Source organism: Anabrus simplex, chromosome 2, assembly GCF_040414725.1.
Source record: "Anabrus simplex isolate iqAnaSimp1 chromosome 2, ASM4041472v1, whole genome shotgun sequence".
Taxonomy (NCBI): Eukaryota; Metazoa; Arthropoda; class Insecta; order Orthoptera; family Tettigoniidae; genus Anabrus; species Anabrus simplex.
The window spans coordinates 44,885,503-44,908,385 of record NC_090266.1 but is presented as its reverse complement, the minus strand read 5'-3'; the positions used below and the strand labels follow the sequence as shown (position 1 = coordinate 44,908,385).

Sequence of the window (22,883 nt, the reverse complement as noted above, 5' to 3'; positions counted from 1 at the left end):
CTGATCCAGAAAGTGATGGAACCAACCAGAGGGAAAAATATCCCGGATGTGGTGCTGATAAAACCAGATGAGCTCTATGGGGAAACTGAAGTAATAGATGGTATTCGTGATCATGAAGCTGTTTTTGTCGTAGTTACATATAAATGTGATAGAAAGGAAGGTCTTAAAAGTAGGAATATTAGGCAGTACCATATGGCTGATAAAGCAGGCATGAGGCAGTTTCTAAAAAGTAACTATGATCGGTGGAAAACGGTAAATAAAAATTAAACAGACTCTGGGATGGGTTGAAAGAAATTGTTGAGGAATGCGAAAACAGGTTTGTACCTTTAAGGGAGGTAAGGAATGGTAAAGACCCACCTTATTATAATGGAGAAATGAAGAGACTAAGAAGAAGGTGCAGACTGGAAAGAAATAGAGTTAGAAATGGCCGTGGAAGTAAGGAGAAATTGAAGGAACTTACTAGAAAATTGAATCTAGCAAAGAAGGCAGCTAAGGATAACATGATGGCAAGCATAATTGGCAGTCATACAAGTTTTAGTGAAAAATGGAAGGGTATGTATAGGTATTTTAAGGCAGAAACAGGTTCCAAGAAGGACATAGTATTCAGTCAGCAGTATGTAAAGATTGTTGGTTACAAGGATAATGTCGAGATAGAGGAGGAGACTAAGGCCAAAGAAGTATTAAAATTTACATATGATAACAATGACATTTACAATAAGATACAAAAGTTGAAAACTAGAAAAGCGGCTGGAATTGATAAGATTTCTGAGGATATACTAAAGACAATGGGTTGGGATATAGTACCATATCTGAAGTACTTATTTGATTATTGTTTGTTTGGAGGAGCTATACCTGATGAATGAGAGTTGCTATAGTAGTCCCTGTGTATAAAGGAAAGGGTGATAGACATAAACCTGAAAATTACAGGCCAGTAAGTTTGACATGCATTGTATGTAAGCTTTGGGAAGGAATACTTTCTGATTATATTAGACATGTTTGTGAAATTAATAACTGGTTCGGTAGAAGGCAGTTCGGTTTTAAGAAAGGTTATTCCACTGAAGCTCAACTTGTAGGATTCCAGCAAGATATAGCAGATATCTTGGATTCTGGAGGTCAAATGGACTGTATAGCGAGTGACCTGTCTAAAGCATTTGGTAGGGTGGATCATGGGAGACTACTGTCAAAAATGAGTGCAATTGGACTAGACAAAAGGGTGATTGAATGGGTTGCTATATTTCTAGAAAATAGATCTGAGAGAATTAGAGTAGGTGAAGCTTTATCTGACCCTGTAATAATTAAGAGGAGAATTCCTCAAGGCACTATTATCGGACCTTTATGTTTTCTTATATATATAAATGATATGAGTAAAGAAGTGGAATCAGAGGTAAGGCTTTTTGCAGATGATGTTATTCTCTATAGAGTAATAAATAAGTTACAAGATTGTGAGCAACTGCAACGTGACCTCAAAAATGTTGTGAGATGGACAGCAGGCAATGGTATGTTGATAAACGAGGTTAAAAGACAGGTTGTGAGTTTCACAAATAGGAAAAGTCCTCTCAGTTTTAATTACTGCGTTGATGGGGTGAATGTTCCTTTTGGGGATCATTGTAAGTATCTAGGTGTTAATATAAGGAAAGATCTTCATTGAGGAAATCACATAAATGGGATTGTAAATAAAGGGTACAGATCTCTGCACATGGATATGAGGGTGTTTAGGGGTTGTAGTAAGGATGTAAAGGAGAGGGCATGTAAGTCTCTGGTAAGACCCCAACAAGAGTATGGTTCCAGTGTATGGGACCCTCACCAGGATTACCTGATTCAAGAACTGGAAAAAATCCAAAGAAAAGCATCTCGATTTGTTCTGGGTGATTTCCGACAAAAGAGTAGCATTAAGAAAATGTTGCAAAGTTTGGGCTGGGAAGAATTGAGAGAAAGAAGAAGAGCTGCTCGACTAAGTGGTATGTTCCGAGCTGTCAGCGGAGAGATGGCGTGGAATGACATTAGTAGACGAATAAGTTTGAGTGGCGTTTATAAAAATAGGAATGATCACAATATGAAGATAAAGTTGGAATTCAAGAGGACAAACTGGGGCAAATATTCATTTATAGGAAGGGGAGTTAGGGATTGGAATAACCAAGGGAGACGTTAAATAAATTTCCAATTTCTTTGAAATCATTTAGGAAAAGGCTAGGAAAACAACAGGTAGGGAATCTTCACCTGGGCGACTGCCCTAAATGCAGATCAGTATTGATTGATTGATTGATTGATTGATTGATTGATTGATTGATTGATTGATTGATTGATTGATTGATTGATTGATTGATTGATTGATTGATTGATTGATAATCTGCATTTTATGTCTTCCTTACTTCTGCCATCGTTAGTTATTTTACTACCCAAGTAACAATATTCATCTACTTCCTTTAAGACTTAATTTCCTAATTTAATATTTCCTGCATCACCTGCCTTCGTTCGACTGCAGTCCATTACTTTTGTTTTGGACTTATTTATTTTCATCTTGTATTCCTTACCCAAGACTTCGTCCATACCATTCAGCAGCTTCTCGAGATCTTCTGCAGTCTCAGATAAAATAACAATATCATCAGCAAATCTAAAGATTTTGTTTTCCTCTCCTTGGATTGTTATTCCCTTTCCTAATTCCTCTTTGATTTCCTTTACCACCTGGTCTATGTAAACATTGAAAAGGAGGGGGACAAACTACAGCCTTGCCTTACTCTTTTCTGGATTGCTGCTTCTTTTTCAAAGCCCTCGATTCTTATAACTGCAGACTGATTTTTATACAGATTGTAGATAATTCTTCGTTCTCGGTATCTGATCCCATTCACCTTCAGAATCTTAAATAGCTTGGTCCAATCAACATTATCGAATGCCTTTTCTAGATCTACGAATGCCATGTACGTGGGCTTGTCCTTCTTGATTCTGTCCTCTAAGATCACACATAAAGTCAGAATTGCTTCACGTGTTCCTACATTTCTTCTGAAGCCAAATTGATCTTTTCCCAACTCAGCTTCAACTTTCTTTTTCTGTTCTGTAAATAATACGTGTTCAAATTTTGCAGGCATGAGATACTAAGCTAATGGTGCGATAGTTTTCACACCTGTCAGCACCGGCTTTCTTGGGAATAGGTATAACAACATTCTGCCAAAAATCAGATGGGACTTCTGTCTCATACATCCTACACGCTAAATGGAATAGCCTTGTCATGCTGGTTTCTCCTAAGGCAGTCAGTAATTCAGAGGGAATGTCATCAATTCCAGGTACCTTGTTCCTATTTAGGTCGCTCACAGCTCTGTCAAACTCTGACCTCAAAATTGGGTCTCCCATTTCATCAGCATCAACAGCCTCTTCTTGTTCCAGAACCAAATTATCTGCACCTTCACCTTGATACAACTGTTGGATATGTTCCTGCCATCTTTCTGCTTTGTCTTCTTTCCCTAGAATTGGCTTTCCATCTGAGCTCTTAATATCGTACACGTAGACTTACTTTCTGCAAAGGTTTCCTTTTTTTCCAGTATGCAGCATCTAGCTTTCATAGGACCATACAACCTTCGACATTCTTGCACTTCTCCTTCAGCCAGTCTTCCTTAGCTACCTTGCACTTTCTATCCATTCGATTCTTTAATCGTCTGTATTCTTTTCAGCCCTCCTCATCTCTAGCATTTTTGTATTTTCGTCGTTCATCAATCAGGTCCAGTATCTCCTGAGTTATCCACTGATTCTTAGTTGATCTTTTCTTCCTTCCTAACATTTCTTCAGCAGCCGTATTGACTTCATTTTTCATGACTATCCACTCTTCCTCTATTGTGTTTCCTTCTGCCTTTTCATTTAGTCCTTTTGCAACATGTTCCTTGAAACAATCCCTCACACTTTTTTCTTTCAACTTGTCTATATCCCATCTTTTTGCTTTCATTCGTTTCTTCAATTTCTTCAGCTTCAGATGGCATTTCATGACCAATAAGTTGTGGTCAGAGTCTACGTCTGCTCCTGGGAAAGTTTTGCAATCCAACACCTGGTTTCTGAATCTCTGCCTAATCATAATGAAGTCTACTTGGTACCTTCCAGTGTCACCAGGTCTTGTCCATGTATAAAGTCATCATTTGTGGTGTTTGCACCAAGTATTGGCAAGGACTAAATTATGATCAGTGCAGAATTCAACCAGCCAACTTCCTCTTTCGTTCCTTTGTCCCAATCCGAATTCTCCTACTGTATTACCTTCTCTTCCTTGGCCTACCACTGCATTTCAGTCTGCCATCACAATCAGATTCTCGTCACCTTTTACATATTGTATTAAATCTTCTATCTCTTCATATATTCTTTCGATTTCTTCGTCATCCGCTGAGCTAGTGGGCATGTAGACCTGCACTATTGTGGTGGGCATTGGTTTGGTGTCTATCCTGACAACAATAATTCTTTCACTATGTTGGTCATGGTAGCTTACTCGCTGCCCTATTTTCGTATTCATTATTAAACCAACTCCTGCATTTCCCTTGTTTGATTTTGTGTTGATAATTCGGTAGTCGCCTGACCAAAAATCCTGTTCTTCCTGCCGACGTACTTCACTTACACCAACTACATCTAACTTTAGTCTATCCATCTCCCTTTTCAGATTTTGTAATCTACCACAACGATTCAAACTTCTAACATTCCTTGCTCTGACTCGCAGAATGTCAGTATCCATCTTTCTGATGATCGCCCCCTCTCGTGTAGTCCCCACCTGGAGATCCGAATGGGGGACTAGTTTACGTCCGGAATATTTTACCCGGGAGGAAGCCATCATCAGTACATCATTCATACAGAGAGAGCTGCATGTCCTCGGGAGTTAGTTACGGCTGTAGTTTCCTGTTGCTTTCAGCCATGTAGCAGTATGAACACAGCTAAGCCATGTTGAGTATTATTACAAGGCCATATCAGTCAATCATCCAGACTGCCACCCTTGCAACTTCCGAAAGCCTGCTACCCCCCTTTTGACGAACCATTCCTGAATCTGGTCTCTCAGCAGATACCCATCCGGTATGGTTGCAGCTGCGGCTTGGCTATTTGCTTCATTGGGACACGCAAGCCTCCCCACCGCGGCAAGGTCACATGGTTCGCAGTGGAGGGGTGAACATTTGAGAAGTAGAAAATGGGTGATAGCTGAAGTTTAGTAAGTAACTCTCTCACCTATCACCATTTTATCTAAGTCAAAGAATAGTGTACAAAAATAAACCATCATCAAGGAAAATATAATTGAAGAGTAAATTTAAGGAATAAGCAAGGAATTATTCCGTTCACTGGTTAGGCAATTCGATGTGACTGGTTCATTCCTCAATATCCTCCCCACCCTGGTTGACCTCCAGAGGGATGACCAGCAGTATATGATGGCTGATGGTAGATCCACTGGAAGTGCGCAGAATAAGAGTGTGTATTTTCCTGCCTCTTTCCAGAAGTGTCTGGATTACTCTGGTCACTTGTGACTTTGTTGATGGTTTTCTTCCAGTATGTCATCATCAACCACTTGACATTTTATCCGATTCTTCCTGACATTGTGGAGCTCGTAGTAACTACAAAATTCAAGTAAGTATTCCTTCATCGATCTCTTGAAGAAATCGCATTGCAATTTTTTCTCTGTGGGATGTTTGCTTTCATAAGTAGACATGAATGTTAGGGTTCTGGACCGCTGAGAACTGTAGTTAGACATTCGCCAATTAGGAAGTGTCTGGGAATCTGCACTATACAATCTTGAGTGACTGGCCTCGAGTTCATTATTGCTTCTATTTCCACGAGCATGGCTGAGAGTGTTTCTTCATCTGCCTTGATTGGCCGAATACTTTTTTCAGGTAAAGTAAATTCGTGTCCTCATCCCGAGGTAGTGCAGCTCCTTCAGGCAAGCCCCCCATTGGAGGTGAGCTGCACGTACCATTTCAACCACATACCAGTCCTGATGCCATTCTTAAATTTCTGGCAGGAGCAGGAATCGAACCTGGGCTGCCAAGGATGGCAGCTAATAACACTAACCGTTACACTGCAGAGGCAGATAGGTATCGCTTTGTTGTTGCTTCTATTCGCTCCTACCATCCTCCCCACTAATATGCCCGCAGCACAATATACTTCTAAGAGAATTTAGAATTTGATTGATAGAAGATTTGGAACAAATAATAGTTAAATAGAATAACAATGAGCTTGTCAGCTCTGATAACAACAGCAGACTATAAGTCCAAAAATCAGGTACAAAAACTAGAGAGAATTATCAACACGATAATATACAAGGGATGAGCATTGTAGCTCTGAACAGGTACACTATTTTATAAGAGCATGTTCGCTCCACTAATTTACATAGCACCGGGTGAGTTGGCCATGTGGTTAAGGACGGGCGGCTGTGAGCTTGCATCTGGGAGATAGTGGGTTCGAATTCCATTGTCGGCAGCCCTGAAGATGGTTTTCCATAGTTTCCCATTTTCACACCAGGCAAATTCTGGAGCTGTACCTTAATTAAGGCCATGGCCACTTCCTTCAAACTCCTAGGCCTTTCCTATCCCATCGTTGCCATAAAACCTATCTTTATCGGTGCGACGTAAAGCCACTAGAAAAAAAAAATACATAGCGTAGGAGTCTGAGTTCTAAAAGATGCCGGGCTGAGTGGCTCAGACGGTTGAGGTGCTGGCCTTCTGACCCCAACTTGGCAGATTCGATCCTGGCTCAGTCCAGTGGTATTTGAAGGTGCTCAAATACACCAGCCTCGTGTCGGTAGAATTACTGGCACGTTAAAGAACTCCTGTGGGACTAAATTCTGGCACCTCGGTGTCTCGGAAAACTAAAAAGTAGCTAGTGGGACATAAAGCCAATAGCATTATTATTGAGCTCCAAAAGTTAATATACTCCAGCCTCTCAGAGGCACAAGTTTCTTATTTTCTGTTCAATTTTTTGTTACACATTGGTCTATAAACAATTACAAAATAAACAGGGGCAATGAGTGCCCATTCTAAATGGCCTTAATGTAAAAAGAAAAGGTTTAACATGATCGGCCATGAACAAAAGGCTAGGAGGTGAAACACTTGCCCTCCTTCTAGAAAACTCTTAAAACCCTAAGTGGGCTTATGGCCCGAAGTTGCAGAGGCTAAGCCTATTCTACAGAGGGGTGACTCAATGAGAAATATTAAATGCCAAAAGTGTGTTAAGAATTTAGAGGTTCAAAAAAAAATATAATCACACCATACCAAGTTGAATGGGAATGAACAGAGGGTAATCACCAGGGTTAGGATTTTTAGGTGCAAATTTTAGATGAAGAAAGGAAGCGAAAAAATGCTCAAATAAGGTAAAAAGAGGGACAAGAGAGTGCTGGTTTATTCAACTAATTCAACAATTTCTCTTGCCTCTATTCTAGTTTATTGAATTACAAACAAGTTCATCAAATTACCACTCATCAAAAGAAGGAAAAAAACATGAAGCTGTTGTACTTCAAGACATTAAGCATATCTACATTTTTAAAAGTAAGTCTGTTTCTATTAGGAGGTAGAATGTCTTTGTAGATGCTAAAGCTTCTTTCGACATCCACAGAAACCAGTGGGGAAAACCTTGTACTCACTCGGAATGGGAACTCTACAGATGTGGCAAATTCCTCAATGTCTGGATTCTTCTGAAGACTAGACTCAAGTCTGTCTTTGGGAAAGCCATCTAACTGCTCCCTCACGGAAGTAAAAATATCCCAGTGTTTTTCCTTTCGCAGACCTTGTTCTTCCAATCGTTTAATAACTGCAGTCAGGTACTTATAACTATGGACACAATATAGTTCTGTCTGCAAATGATGTATTTTCTCCAGTAACAGAAATTGCTGTGCCTTGGAAATTGCACCTGCATCAGCTGGATCCAAAGAAAGCACAAACTCTCTAATTTTGTCAAAATTCTCACACAGCATAGCAGCACACTCAATCCTAGATCCCCAGCGAGTAATGACCGGGAAATTTGGAAGGGGCAGGCCAGTGGGTTTTCCTGTAGGCAACAACATGACTCGGAGCTTTCAGTAGAATCTTCTTCAGGGCTGAGATGAATTGATTTGCGATGTCGTATTCGTTCCTTATGGTTTCACAAACCCTGTGAAGGGCATGAACCAAGCATGTCACATGCTTCAACTTAGGAAATAAAGGTTTCAGTTTGTTAACAGCTGAAACTATGTATGGAGCTTGTTCCGTAACCACAAGAAGAAGTTTTTCAAACTCGATACCAGTAGGCCATATTTTTTTTCACAAGTCCATAATTGATTGCATTACTGTACTGGCATTGGCTTTTTGCAGTTCATACATTTTTAACAACATGGGCTTAATGTTCTCCGTTGCTAAGGGGAAAACTAAAATGTTCAAAACATAACGTTTCATTGAGGATTCCCACATCGCAATCAGACACTTTTTCCTTGATTCTTTGTATGGTTTCTTGGTAAACAGGCTCCATGTAGTTTTTTCTTAAAGTACTCTCATTGGGCATTGACATCTTTGTTTATTTTTCAAGAAATCCCTTGAAGGCTGGATGGTTCAACTTATTGAGTGGAATTCCTGCTTGTGTAAGAGCTGCACATAAATCAATGTCTAATTCCTTCATATTTTGGCTTTTTGAAGAACTCTGTTGAAACGCATTTTGTAATAGAGGTTGCCGTGATTTGTTTGCTTGAGAGTCTTATTTATTTGATGCTTAGAGCTGGAGATGTGTTGTTTGACGCGATCTTGCTGGTGTTTCTTTTCTAACAAAATTCTAGAATCACAAATTGTATTTTTTTTTTTTTTTTGTGCAAGTTGCTTTACGTCGCACCGACACAGATAGGTCTTATGGCGACGATGGGACAGGGAAGGGCTAGGAGTGGGAAGGAAGCAGCCGTGGCCTTAATTAAGGTACAGCCCCAGCATTTGCCTGGTGTGAAAATGGGAAACCATGGAAAACCATTTTCAGGGCTGCCGACAGTGGGGTTCGAACCCACGACCTCCCGAATACTGGATACTGGCCGCACTTAAGCGACTGCAGCTATCGAGCTCGGTCACAAATAGTACATCGCATAACAGTTCCATCAGTGTCTATGAAATGTTGTTTGAATTCCTGAGCCAGAGCAATAAATCGGGCACTGTACACCTTTGGCATGGTAAAATTTAGTAGTACACTCTTTTAGTAATGTAACAAAGTGCTAACACCAGTTCACTTTCTAACTCAATGCGACTGTTACACAACTCACTCTTGCACTTGCTCTCTTGCTGTCCTCACTCTCTTATAAGACCGCGACAATTACTAGAATGTTCTCATTCATGCTGGAACTGCAGTCTCAGCGATTTCTAGTGGCTTTGAGCAGGACCCAGTCTCAATTCTCAGAAATACGCTGGTGCGGTTGCTGACATCTCTGCATCACCAGTCTCTGCCTCCATGCGAACAGATGACATCTCTCACAGTAACAAACTCACTTTCACGAACAGCAGGTTACTGATTCTGGTGGGATAGAAGCACTCATTGTCATTTGAATTATTGCGGGCCACATTATAGCGGTAAAGTGAGAGAAAGATGTTTTGTCGAACACACGATTATTTTCCATTGTTGCAGGTGTGCTTTCAACTCCCGCACAGTATTTAGTGAAGGAGGTAGTCTTACTATTCACATGTACACAGCAAGCTGAGGAGACATTAATTGAAAGTTAAATATATTATATTTTGATTAGAGATCTTATAGAACAAATTGGAAATAAACCTAAAAGACAAAGGGGGGAAAAGGGGGATTATGGCCATGGTTGAGGGGAAAAAAGGATAAAGGTCCGAAAAAGGGAAAGAGGTGCATGAAAAATGTCTCTTTTTGCAACTAGAAACAAAATTTCACACTGTGATATCTTTCCGAACAGCTTTAATTTACCCTAACAAAAAAGGTGCGCACCTAAAAATCCTAACCCTGGAGTAATCACACTTTGTTCCCTTAGTTTGCATGTTTCCCAGCCACCATCTGAACAGAGTCCTCAGACTTGCCAAAAATATACATTTAAACCATGAAATGAAAACTTTACATGAATAAAAGAAGTTTGAAATCTTACCCTCAAGTTATCTGCTGGAGCTATTACATGTTAAGAAAATTCTACCATTACCTTGAGTTGTTGGGCCTTCCAAACACCGAATGCTAACCTGCGGCCTCAAGTATGCACCGCACACAATCAACAGGAGCAATGAAGATGACAATACGACCTTAAAGCACCTAGCTTTTATAGCATTTCGAGGGGGAGTTTCCAGAACTCTTTACAGAGAGGCTGGATGCCTGTACATACCACCAATTTTAATTGGCTAGAGAAAATATTCCAAAAATTCCTCAAGCTCACAAACGTCAACAGATGAAAGTCACGAATTTTCATTACATGATCAAACTTTAAAACCTTACTATCAAAGGTCAGGGAGGGGGCGAAGGCCACCTATTCAATACCCGTTTTTTTTTTTCCTGTGTTCAACCTCTTGTTTTCCTCCTCATTTAGTGATATGGCAGTTACATTACTAATGGGTGGATGAAAGTCAGGTAAAGTGCTGGTATTGGAGTAGTGAGTTTGAAGATATTGTCTAAAATTATGAGCTGAATTCTTCAGTATATTTAATTTATTATCTAGACCTTGTTGCTTATGATGTAAACTGACTTCTAATTTCTGATAAACATAGAACTGAAAAAAATCCCATTTGGGTTTGGAGAAGTTTTTGGCTTCCTCTAGGTGAATCTGATACAATATCTCATTTGAGTATGTTTTCTTCTTATACAAAAGCTTTATTTCACTATTAAGTGAAATTTTATTGGTTTTTAATTTTCGTATTATTGGTCTGATTTGTAGATTTATGATTATTTAGGGTGTATTTGAGAAAATTAGGTGTTAGATTATTGTATTGCTTAAGAAAACATATGTTTTCCAATTTTGGCAATCTTTGTTTTTAGGCTTAAATACAGATAAGCCTTCTTTTTAGCCTGGTTGGCTTTTAATTCATTAGTAATAAATTTCATTGAGGTCCATCTTGATGAATGATCACTGACAAAGAGGGGGAAGGAAGGTCCATCAAGGTCCACCTGGTATTGAATAGGTTTACCTTCCTTTTCCCTCTTTGTTAGTGGTCATTCATCAATACGGACTACAATGAAATTTATTACTTATTATGCTTTAAAACCTTTGGGCATAAAGCTTCTTGGTGAATAATGCAATTATAAGAAAGAAGTTTTGGAAGTGATTCATCCTTTGCACAAAGAGAAAGAAATCCATTATTTTTACCTCTCATAGGCGGTGCCTCATCTGTTGTTATAGCAACCAGCTTTGAAAGTGGCAAGTTACTGTCTTTGTGGCAAATTTAAGGAACTCATTAAATATGTCTTCCCCTCCAAGTACATCCATGAAGTGGCAGTAGTTTAACAAACTCCTCCTTTACTGTAAAATTACTAAAAACCATTCTAGCAATGACAACTTAGCAATATCAGACATATCAGCGCTTTCATCAAATTGGAGTGAAAAATATTCAGACAATTGCAATTGAGATTCCATATTACCAAAAATCTGTTCAACCCGGAGATAACTGAAGTCCTTTAATTGAAGGTATAAGTGCAGATTTATCTTTGTAGGAATCAAACAGAGATTCAGCAGCATTTAACATCACTTCTTTTATTTTCCCTTCACTGAAAGACTTATTCCTTTTAGCTAGGGCATAACAAACTTTGTAAGAAGCTATTGTCATGTTACACATTTGTTGAACTGGTCTCTTAAAATGCACATTGTTGCAATACTAATTTAGATTTTAAGTCTTTCACTTTTGAGTTTTCTTAGTTCAGAATTCACAGGAAAGTCATTGTTAAAGTAAAAATAATAATCGTATGGCCTCGGCTGCCATGTGCAGACATTCCAATTTGTCCATTTTGTCTGGTGTCTCTGTTAATTTTCTGGAAGGTGAAACTAGAACACTCACACTGTGGCCACACCCCGAAGATACTAGAACTTCATCACCAGGTGTATAATAGCAGGCTTGCTGCAAACAGTAGTTGTAGGTGTCATGTTGTTGTGGTGAGCACAACAGTCATCGTCATGATGGTGAACAGACTGTGTTCAAACCCAACCCCATAGAATTGCTGTGTAAAATGATTGTAGTGCATGCAAAGCAAAGTGAAAGTGAAAATTGGAACCTCTCAGTCAAGATTACTGAGGCTCGCCCATTCCAGGTAAAGACTGCTGGCCAAAGCCCACTGTGAGGACAAGAGACAAGAGTCAGTATTAGTGAAGTGTTGTTATTCATTGTCAAGTATAATTGTATGTGTGTGTACTAATTGGGTCATCCTGAATTAAATTAGTTCAATAAAACAGTCAGTGTTTTATTCGTAACACAAGTGGTGTCAGAAATCAGAATACCAGGTGTATACATAAGTCTTTTCGGTTTCAGTGAGAGATGCGCCAGCGAACAGTATGCAGCACATGAATTTGACACGTATGTCAGTTTGTTCGTCTGACATTAACGTTACATTAATAAGTTTTGACAGTTCCACCTTTTCAATACAACATTTTATGCAATGTGAATTACATTACAAGTTACTTTAAAAAATGGTATTAGTTTCGACCTCGTACAAGGTCATCAGCCAATAACTGAAATTATACTAAACATGCGAGAATTAAAAATCTGCTCAACTTTTAATTCTCACATGTTTTATCTAACATTATTGTACTCGTACATTGTTTTTGATCTATTTGATGTTTTGTATAATTTGAGTTGGCTGATGATGACCTTGAATGAGGTCGAAACTAGTACCATTTTTTAACCTTTAGATACTCGCGCTCAGTTTTCCCCCTTTATTACTCGCGTGGGGTCTTTAAGGCCTCCAGGAGTGTATACATTGAAAAAATACCCTAATTACAATACAATTGCACCTTATTCTACTGCAAATACTGCACCACATTAAAAAGTATGTTAACAAGAAATCAATACGCATTAAGTATCATTAAGTTCATGACAGTGTTCTTTCTTTTCACGTTACACACAATTCTCACATATTTTCCTCATGTGTTCTCCACAGACATGTTCCTTGCATTTTTCACATCTAGTTTTTATTCTCCTGTCCTTTGACCTAGGGCAAATCACGCATCCCTTTCTTGAATTGTCTGGCTCCTCTATATCTTCCCTGTCACCATAATCTGTACGTACTCTTTTCTTGAGATTCCTATGCAGGCTAGGTATAGCAGCACGCGCCAACAGCCATGGTTTCGTGAGTTCTTTCGCCAGCTCTTTCAAAAATACTCTCCTTGGCATGTTTTTCTCGTGGCTGGAATTGAATTTCCATACAACGAAAGTGTTCATACGAACCACATTGAAGAGATGATAGAAGACAAAGAGTGTCCATCTGTTGGTTTGTCGTGCTACGTTGTAAGTTTGGCATAATTTGTCATTTGTGTCTACACCACCTTTCGTGCTGTTATAAAAATGAACTATTTCCGATTTCTTTTTCCCATCCTCTTCAATAGCTACCATGATGCTTGCTGGACATCAGTATTACTGCTTTATGAATGCTGAATATTTCACAGTCTGGATCAGAATCAGAAGCAACTGGGACATCATCATCATCGCCGTCTTCTTCTTCTACTACTTCTTCTTCTAAAAGCCACTATTCAGTATCCTGTACTTGACGACTGTGCCTTCCAGACATGTTCATCTGCAAGCGGAATACAAATAGAAGTAACCCAGAAATATGAGAGAAAGTCGCTCTATTTGCTGCACTGTATCTCATGTCAAAGTAGAAGCGCCTTATACAGTAGGTTATAGGCTTACTTCTCGTATATTAACAATTCCCAGACATCACACGAAGTTCAGATGCTGGCCAAAATATGTGTATGACACGTTCACATCATCAGAACTAAATAAACAATTAGTCATACACAATATGTGCAAGAATATGAAAAGAGTTACCTTAGTTTATTTTCATACATAATTACTCGCGTGGGGTCTTCCAGGCCTGGGCAGTGCTCTCCACTGAGTAACTTACTTGGCAACAATGAGACAACTACTGAATTGAGCTCCCCTCCCCACTACATGAAGCTATTGCATGTGTCAATGTCACACGTAGTCACTTCGGGAAAATATAACAATTTAAAAAGGGAGTGGGGCCTCAAAGACCCTGCGCGAGTAATTAAAGGTTAAAGTAACTTGTAATGTATTTCACACTGCATAAAATGTTGTATTGAAAAGGTGGAACTGTCAAAACTTATCTGATGGGAGCAGAGCGGTACTGTGTATTATGAATTCTTGAAGCCTGGCGAAACCGATAATGTACAACGCTATCGGCAACAAATGATTAATTTTAATCACGCATTGATCGAAAGATGACCAGAATGGACCAGAAGACATGGCAAAGTGATTTTGTTACATGACAGTCCACCGTCTCACACAGTAAAACCAGTGAAAGACACGTTGAAATCACTTGGATGCGACATCCTTCCACACCCGCCATACTGCCCTGACCTGGCGCCATCTATCACCTCTTTGCATCAATGGGGCACGCGCTTACAAAGCAGCACTTCAGCAATTTTGAGGAAGTTGGAAAGTGGCTTGACGAATGGTTTGCTGCAAAATACAAGCAGTTTTTCTGGCATGGTATTCATAACTTACCTGAAGGATGGGTGAAGTGTGTAGAAGCCGATGGCCAATATTTTGAATAAGCAAGAAATGAATTTCCCTTGAAAATTACATGTTTTCTTTACCACAAAAACTGGCAAAAACTTATGCATACTCCTGGTAGACCCCATGTGTAACACATCATTGAAATCGGTGTGAATCAGCAGAGCGGATACTGCAGGTTTTGACTGCTGTCGGGTAGCATTCCAGAACATCTGTGCATAGTGGAACACCCACATTATTTCATTCGTTACAGTCATCTATGAACCACATTTACACAATCCACCAGATCTTCTGTCTCTCAAATTTAGTCCCTTTTCTTTGCACTCCTTTCAGATATTCTAAAGCCTTTGACCGCTCCTTTGTCGCTCTTCTACCGAAATGTTGCATGACTTGGAGAGTTTCTCCAGTGCATCCCTCATTCTCGCAATTTTCTTCTTAAGGTTTGTTCTTTCCTGTATATCTGCCTCATGGATCCCCACTTCTTCCAAGTCCTTGTGAACTTCCTTAATAAGCCATAAAGGTTGTGCCTTCTATTTTTCTTCTAGACTAAGTATCCTGTTTGGCAGTCTCTTTGAAATCATCCACTTAATGTGCCCATAAAATGATAGTCTTCTTTTCCTTATAGTAGTTGTTATCTTCTCAACTTTTTCATAAAGTTCTCGATTCAATCTCATTCAAATCATGGGTTTTGAATCTAGTGACCTTTGGACCTGAGATTTTCGTAAGGAAACTCCTTTCCCATTTCTCAATGACTGGGTCCATTACTCTTGTTGTGGTTTCCATCGTATGTCGACACTATGCTCTGACCACCGTAAAATAATGTTTTATGGGTGGATATGGACACACATATATATATATATTTACAATATGCTTCATATCAAACCAACACAGATAGGTCTTATGGTGAAAATAGGATAGGAAAGGACCGGGAGTGGGAAGGAAGCAGCCATGGCCTTAATTAAGGTACAGCCCAAGCATTTACCTGGTGTGAAGATGGGAAACTACAGAAAATCATATTCAGGGCTGCCGACAGTGGGTTTCGAATCCACTATCTTCTGAATGCAAGCTCACAGCTGCATGCCCCTAACCATATGCCCAACTCACTCTGTACACACACAAATAAATCTTCAGCTATCCTCTTGTGGTAATTTACTGCATTCCAATTGAAATCAGAAGCCACGTGAAAATGGAGGGTCAGTTAAATGCATTCTTTGAGATGATGAAGAAGATGAAAGATGCCAGAAGAAGATGGAAGAGGACCAGAAGATGGCCAGTAGATGATGATGATGATGATGATGATGATAATGATGATGAAGAAGGCAGAAGAAGACTATATGTTCATGGAGGAGGAGATAGAAGAAGGTGGAAGACAGAGAAACCTTGAGAAGAAGGGTCGCCATGAGATAAAACATATTCTGCAGGTCAACACACTGTCCTGATGATCTTGTACAGAAGACTGTAAGTTCTGCTCCAAGAGGGAGGGCAAACACGAAGTTCCTTGCTGAAGCACCTCCATGGATTTTGAAGAAAACTGGATTTGGAGCAGCTATCTGAAAGCACAGAGTGATGATGAGGCCACTGGACTACTGGCCAAGTTCAAGAGTTCCTGTGTTCCGAGGCCTGGAAGGACACGTCATTAAACTAATTCCCAAGACTAAGTTGTACTCCCCACAGTGGAATTTAATGGTGACCCGGATGGATTGCTCAAGCATGTTTTGGAAAGCAGCGATGTGAAGACGTTCTAGGAACATTCCATTAGCTACGGTGCCAGAAGACTTGAAGGAAGTTTGTGGTGGAGCTTTGAGAGGACACCTTGGGATCAAAAAAACGTGGAGAAAGTTTGAGAGAGATTCTACTGGGTGGGATGCCAAACGGATGTGAAAGACTTGTGCATGAAATGCGAGTATGCATCCAGCAAGGGGCCAAGCCAGAGATGTAAAGGTCAAATACAGACATACAATGTGGAGAGTGACAATTGATGTGGCCACACCATTCCCTTGTAGCGATACAGGAATTTGCTGTATACTTGTCGTCGGTAACTACTTTACAAAGTGGCCAGAGACATGTGCGCTCCCGAACCAGGAGGCAACTTCGGTGGTGGAAACCCTCATGAATGAGTTTGTCAGCACATACGGTGTATTGTTAGAGCTATATTCCGACCAAGAACGGAACTTTGAGACACCAGTCTTCCAAAACCTGTGCTGACTGTTGGTTATCTGAAAAACCAAAATTGCACCTCTACATCCTCAGTGGGAACATCAGCGAACATCAGGTGTACTGGGGTCATCATCTTCCCCTATTCCTCTCGACATACTGGTCTGCAGGACATGAATTCACGGGATGTACATCAGCAAGGATATTGTTTGGTAAAGAACTGCGCCTCCCAGTGGATTTTGCGGTGGACCGACTTGAGGACTATATTGCCCTGACCGATCAGTACTGTACTGCCTGGATCTTGCAAGGAAACTGGAGGATGTATATGCTGTCTGGAGGAGATTGAGGATGGAAAGTGACCAAATGACGGCACGATGTAACCGAACGGACACTACCAGGTATCATGAGATCGACTTGGTATGGCTGTATAATCCCATAAGGAGGAGAGGCCCGTCTCCCAAGCTAGAGAAGGTGTGGGAAGTCCCTTGCCTTGTTGTGAAGAGAATAAATTACATAATCTATCTCATATAATGGAGCCCTAGATGAAAGATGGAGGTGGTTCTTTCTGGACCGATCGGCACCTTACTGAGGAGCAGCTGAAGATAACTGGTCGGGACAATGTGCTCTCGAAGATGGGCAAATGTTATATGGCTATACAATTTCTGACACCACTTTTGTTTTGAATAAAACTCTGACTGTTTTAATGAACTAATTTAGTTGAGTACAAGCACACACAATGTTATACTCAACAAGGAATGATAATACCTCACTAATAACTGGCTACTTACAAAAGTGTCTTGTCCTCTCAGTGGGTCTGCGACTGGCGGTCTTTCCTGAGAACTGGCGATCCTTTGTAATCTTGACTGTCAGGTTTCAACTTTCATTTTCACTTTGCTTCCTGCACACCACAGTCACTTTGGCCACACAAACCACACCAGCACATTCAATAACATAAATTTAACCAACCATCCTAGGCAACTGGGGCTTACAATTATCATCTTGCCCAACATATTATTTAGTCATATGTAGAAAGGTAAGAACATGAGAAAGAGCATACATGTTGATCACAACAATAGATCAGCATCAAGAGAGGAACCAACAGAAAAAGCATATTTATGTTTGTTGTCTCTTCTTCTGACACTGACCTGACATTGTGTTCATCCTATATCTCTATATATATGACTTGATTTGTCACTTGTTTGTTCCTACATATTATTTAGTAATGTTATAAGGGACTACTGCAGAATATGAATTTCTGAAAAGCACCTGTTGAAATACTTAACAATGTCTATGAACCATAGAAAATGTTAACGAATTGTAGAGAAAATGTAGACCTTACCATTGTTTGCATAATGAGCTGTTTAGTATGAGCTATTATACAGTAGAAGCTTCAGATACCTCAGACCTCTTTAATATTCTGTAGGACTACACTAATGTCCAAAAGTTAAGCATAATCACTAAACGAGGCCGTACCACCCGATAAGAATGTCAGGCGGATTGCTGAACAAACGGAAGCTGAATCACACACCATATGTCTCACAACTTGTCCAAAAAAAAGTCAGAAAGGTTCTGATAGCTTTGACAACAACTAACAAAACTTGGCAATGTCTTCCACAACAAAATATGCTGTTAACAGGATGTATGGTTACCCCTAATGGCCACACATGCTTCGCAACGATGTGACATGCTCTCTATCAGATGGTCCAAGAGCTCTTGTGGCAGTCGATCCCATTCCTCCGAAAGGGCAATGCGAAGGTCTTGGAGGGTCTTTGGTGGAGGCTGACGGGATGTAGTTTGTCTCCCCAATGCATCCCAGGCATGTTCTGTAGGATTCAGATCTGCAGACCTCGCTGGCCAGTCCATGCGATGAATGTCTTCCCCAACCAGAAATTCATTCACCAGAGCAGCGCGGTGCAGTCGGGCATTATCGTCCATTAAGAGGAAGTCTGGACCAACCGCACCTCTGAAGAGTCAAACATGTGGTCTCAGTACCTCATCCCTGTATCTCCGAGCGTTAACAGTGTTCCTCGGACCACCCATGAAGATGTGCAGGTCCGTACGGTCATTCAACATGATGCTGCTCCACACCCTGACGCCACCACCACCATACTGGTCCCGTTCCACGATGTTCCTGTGTTTGTATCGGCTACCCAGTTCTCTCCAGATTAATGTGCGATGGGAATCATTCTGCAAACTGAAGTGGGATTCATCTGTGAAGAGCACATGCCACACTCATTCATGGTCCAGTTTCGAAGTTGATGTCTCTGTGCTGGAGTGAGCGGGACGCATACCGCTGGACTTTGGGCAAACAGCTCTGCTTTTCTGAGCCTTCAGTACACAGTTTGCCGGGAAACGGCAACCCCTGAGACGGCTGCAAGCTCCGCCGACAATTGTCTTGCAGGTGCACTCCGATTTCGTCAGGCGGTTAAAGCCAGATATTGGTCCTGCCGTGGCATGGTTACCCTTGGTCAACCTGGTAATGGCCTACGACTAACATCTCGTATGTCTTGAAATCGTCTCCAAAGCCTGGAAATGACACTTTGTGGCACATTCAAGGATACGGCGAATTCGGTCTGTGTCTGGCCTGCTTCCAGGCAGCCGAGTATTCTACCCTGCAAAACGGGGTCCAAATTGTGTCGTTGTGCCATTATGTTGTCACGTTCACAAGAAGGCTACACTCCGCACGCTATCACATGGCAAACACGACTGAGGGAATATGGGGCCCAGGCACTGGCTGTGTTTACCTTGCGGTTACGCCGCTAGTCAAAGCAGGGAACACTCCTTTCCTATACAGAGCAAACACGTAAGGTTGGCAGGTGCATATGTCGTGCGATTTGCGGTCTACTTCCTGTTGCCCTCTCACTCATAACTTATGCTTAACTTTTGGACACCAGTGTAGATGATCTGTAACTGTAAGTGTTAATGTTTCTCATGATTGGTGTGAAATTTCAGATTCATTTCAGGGTATGGGTGTCTCCTCCAATATAGTCTCCTTGGCAAAGTCACGTAAAGATGAGGCAGGTTTCAACGGAAAAGGTGCAGTGGACCAGGTCGGTGAGGCGGATCCCAACGTTAAAGGTGCAGTGGACAAGGTCTGTGAAGCAGAACCCAACGTTAAAGGTGCAGTGGACCAGGACAGTGAGGCAGGTCCCGAAGTTCAGAGTGCAGTTGACCAGGTCGGTGAGACGGATCCCAAGGTCGGGCACGCAGTAGACCAGGTCGATGAAGTGGATCACAAAGTAAAAGGAGGAGTAGACGAGGTGGGTGTCACATATTTCTCACTATATGTATGTGTATGGAGATTTGCCCTAACCTCTGAAATGGGCATGACGTATATTTTTGTGTGCTGAATGTTACAGGTTAGTGGGCATGACAAATGCATATATATACGTACTCAATTGTTTACCATTAATATCTGCTGGGTATGATGAGCTACATTGCCGCATCGTGTATTGTACCCTTAATTGAGGTTTTATCTGCAGGGTGGCAGCAAATGGCACATTTCATACTTCTTAAAGCGTATTTGTTTTATTTTACAACAGCATGGTGGTGCTACTTGTCTGCAGTAGATCAAACATGGTAGCGTCTAGTTCAAAGAGTTAGTTCAAAACACTCAAAGAAGATGAGATTATTCAACACTTTGAGAATGAGTGTGACAATTTATCTTCTCAGAAATCCAAAGATAAGTCGTTGCTAGACTTCTGCAGTTTTTCATATAGGCCTTGGTACTAGATTCAGTGTTTCATATAGGCTACAGTACTTAGCACTTTAAGATCTATAGCACCTGTAATGAAGGTGATAATTTCTTGACAAAATAATACAACGGCCCCCTAAATTTTGTTTTAAAAAAGAGGCCAAGAGAGTACAGTATATGGTATTAAATTACAAGATAGTTAACAGTCTTTGTATTGTTATATTAAAATTATAAAAAAGAAATATTTACAACCACCTATTCAATACATTACAATATACTCATTGGATTATAGTATAATCATGAAGTATCTTAATCTTAATGAGTATATTGTAATGTATTGAATAGGTGGTTGTAAATAAAATTTTATAATTTTAATATATGAACTTCAATACGGTTCCATTATGAGATTAATTACATGTAACATTGCATTGTTGTCGACTATTGCTGCTCTTCATATTCAAACACACCACTGTTAGCCCACAGTCAAGTAAAAATTAATTCCTATACTCCTATACTCTGATATTTCTATTTCAAGTCTCTGGTGTAGTTTCTAGAGAAGTTATTGATAAATTATTTTAGACATCATCCTTTTCTTTTTTTCCCCAGCATTTAGCCTAAGGGCAGTTTTAATTTCCATCAAGCGGGCGAGTTGGCTGTGCGGTTACGGGTGCGGAGCTGTGAGCTTGCATCCGGGAGATAGTGGGTTCGAGTCCCACTGTTGGCAGTCCTCAATATGGATTTCCATGATTTCCGTTTTTCACACCAGGCAAATGCTGTACCTTATTAATATTAAGGCCATGGACGCTTCCTTCCCACTCCTAGTCCTTTCCTATCACATCATCACCATAAGACCTGTCTGAGTCGGTGCGACGTAAAACAAATTGTAAAAAAAGGAGCACGCCATGCGTAGTAGGGCATGGTTCATGGTGTGGGTTACTGTAGTCACGTCCTAGTTTGTGAACCATGGGCAATGGCTGAGTGGCCTAGTAAGTGATCCTGAGCCTCGGGATACCACTTGCTATGGAATGGCAGTGGGCATCTCGGACACGTCCCGAGTCATGGCCCTCCTTCTGCTCAGGCGGCTAGGACAATACAATCTACAATGGTCCCTCATCCATTAAAGGAGAGATCCTCACTTGGACTATGTGTAAGTAGGGTAGCATCCTGCGTCAAGAATTTACCGTGTTCAGAATATTTTAAGCAAGCCTCGTACCTTTGGGAGTAACGGAGTCCCACTCCCATTTGACAGGCGAGGGACTCCTTGGAAACAACTTGGTGAACAAAATGCATTTTGATGGGAAGCTATCGATATTAATGGGGCTTATGGAAGAAAGAAAGTAGAACTGGCTGAGTCAACAAAGAGGATGCATCTGGATGTGCTAGGAGTAAGTGATATTTGGGTAAGGGGAGATAACAAAGAGGAGATAGGAGATATAAAGTGTACTTGATGGGTGTTTAAAAGAGAAGGGCAGAGTCTGGGCTAGGGCTGTTTATCAGGAATACCATTGCACGCAACATAGTTTCTGTTAGGCACGTCAATGAGCGAATGATATGGGTAGATTTGCCAATTGGAGGAATTAGGATGAGAATTGTCTCAGTGTATTCACCATGTGAGGGTGAAAATGAGGATGAAACTGACAAGTTTTATGAAGCATTGAGTGACATCATAGTCAGGGTCAACAGCAAGGGTAGGATAGTGCTAATGGGTGATTTCAATATGAGGGTAGGAAATAGAACTGAAGAATACAAAAAAGTGGTAGGTAAATGTGGGGAGGATATAGAAGCCAATGGGAATGGGAAGTGTTTGCTGGACTTCTGTGCTAGTTTGGGTTTAGCTGTTACGAATACATTCTTGAAGCATAAGTTTGTTCACCGCTACACTTGGGAGGCTAGGGGAACCAGATCCTTAATAGACTATATTGCAACCGACTTTGAATTCAGGAAGTCTGTTAGGAATGTACATGTTTTTCAGGGATTTTTCTATGATACAGACCACTGTCTGATCTGTAGCAAACAAAATAACTCTAGGCCTAGGATAGAAAAAGTGAAATCTGTCTGCAAATGAATAAGGGTAGAAAATCTCCAGGACGAGGAAATTAGACAGAAGTACATGGATATGATTAATGAGAAGTTTCGAACAGTGGACAGTAAGCATTTTCAGAATAAAGAAAGAGAATGGGTGTCATACAGGGATGCTGTCGTAGAAACAGCAAGGTAATGCCTAGGAAAAATTCTGTGTAAAGATGTGACAAAGCGAACATCTTGGTCTAATGATGAAGTGAGAGCAGCCTGTAAACCTAAAAAGTAGGCTTATCAGAAATGGCTCCAAACAACGGCCGATTCTGACAGTGAGTTATACGTAGATGCAAGAAACAGAGCAAAACAGAATAGTTGTTGAATCCAAAAAG

At 40.6% G+C, this 22,883-nt stretch overlaps 1 protein-coding gene across 14 annotated transcripts in view; it reads left to right on the top strand.

Annotated features, from left to right (window-relative positions):
• Window positions 1–22,883, top strand: part of DPCoAC (dephosphocoenzyme A carrier) — a 569,632-nt gene that overhangs the window by 378,955 nt on the left and 167,794 nt on the right. For 11 of the 14 annotated variants that reach the window (XM_067140249.2, XM_067140245.2, XM_067140244.2 and 8 more), the window contains one exon: window positions 19,734–20,041. In XM_067140249.2, the coding sequence (XP_066996350.1) occupies window positions 19,748–20,041 (294 nt within the window). In that variant the 5' untranslated portion in view covers window positions 19,734–19,747. The remainder of the gene's footprint in view (window positions 1–19,733; window positions 20,042–22,883) is intronic. The other 3 variants (XM_067140255.2, XM_067140256.2, XM_067140257.2) reach the window with 1 other exon arrangement.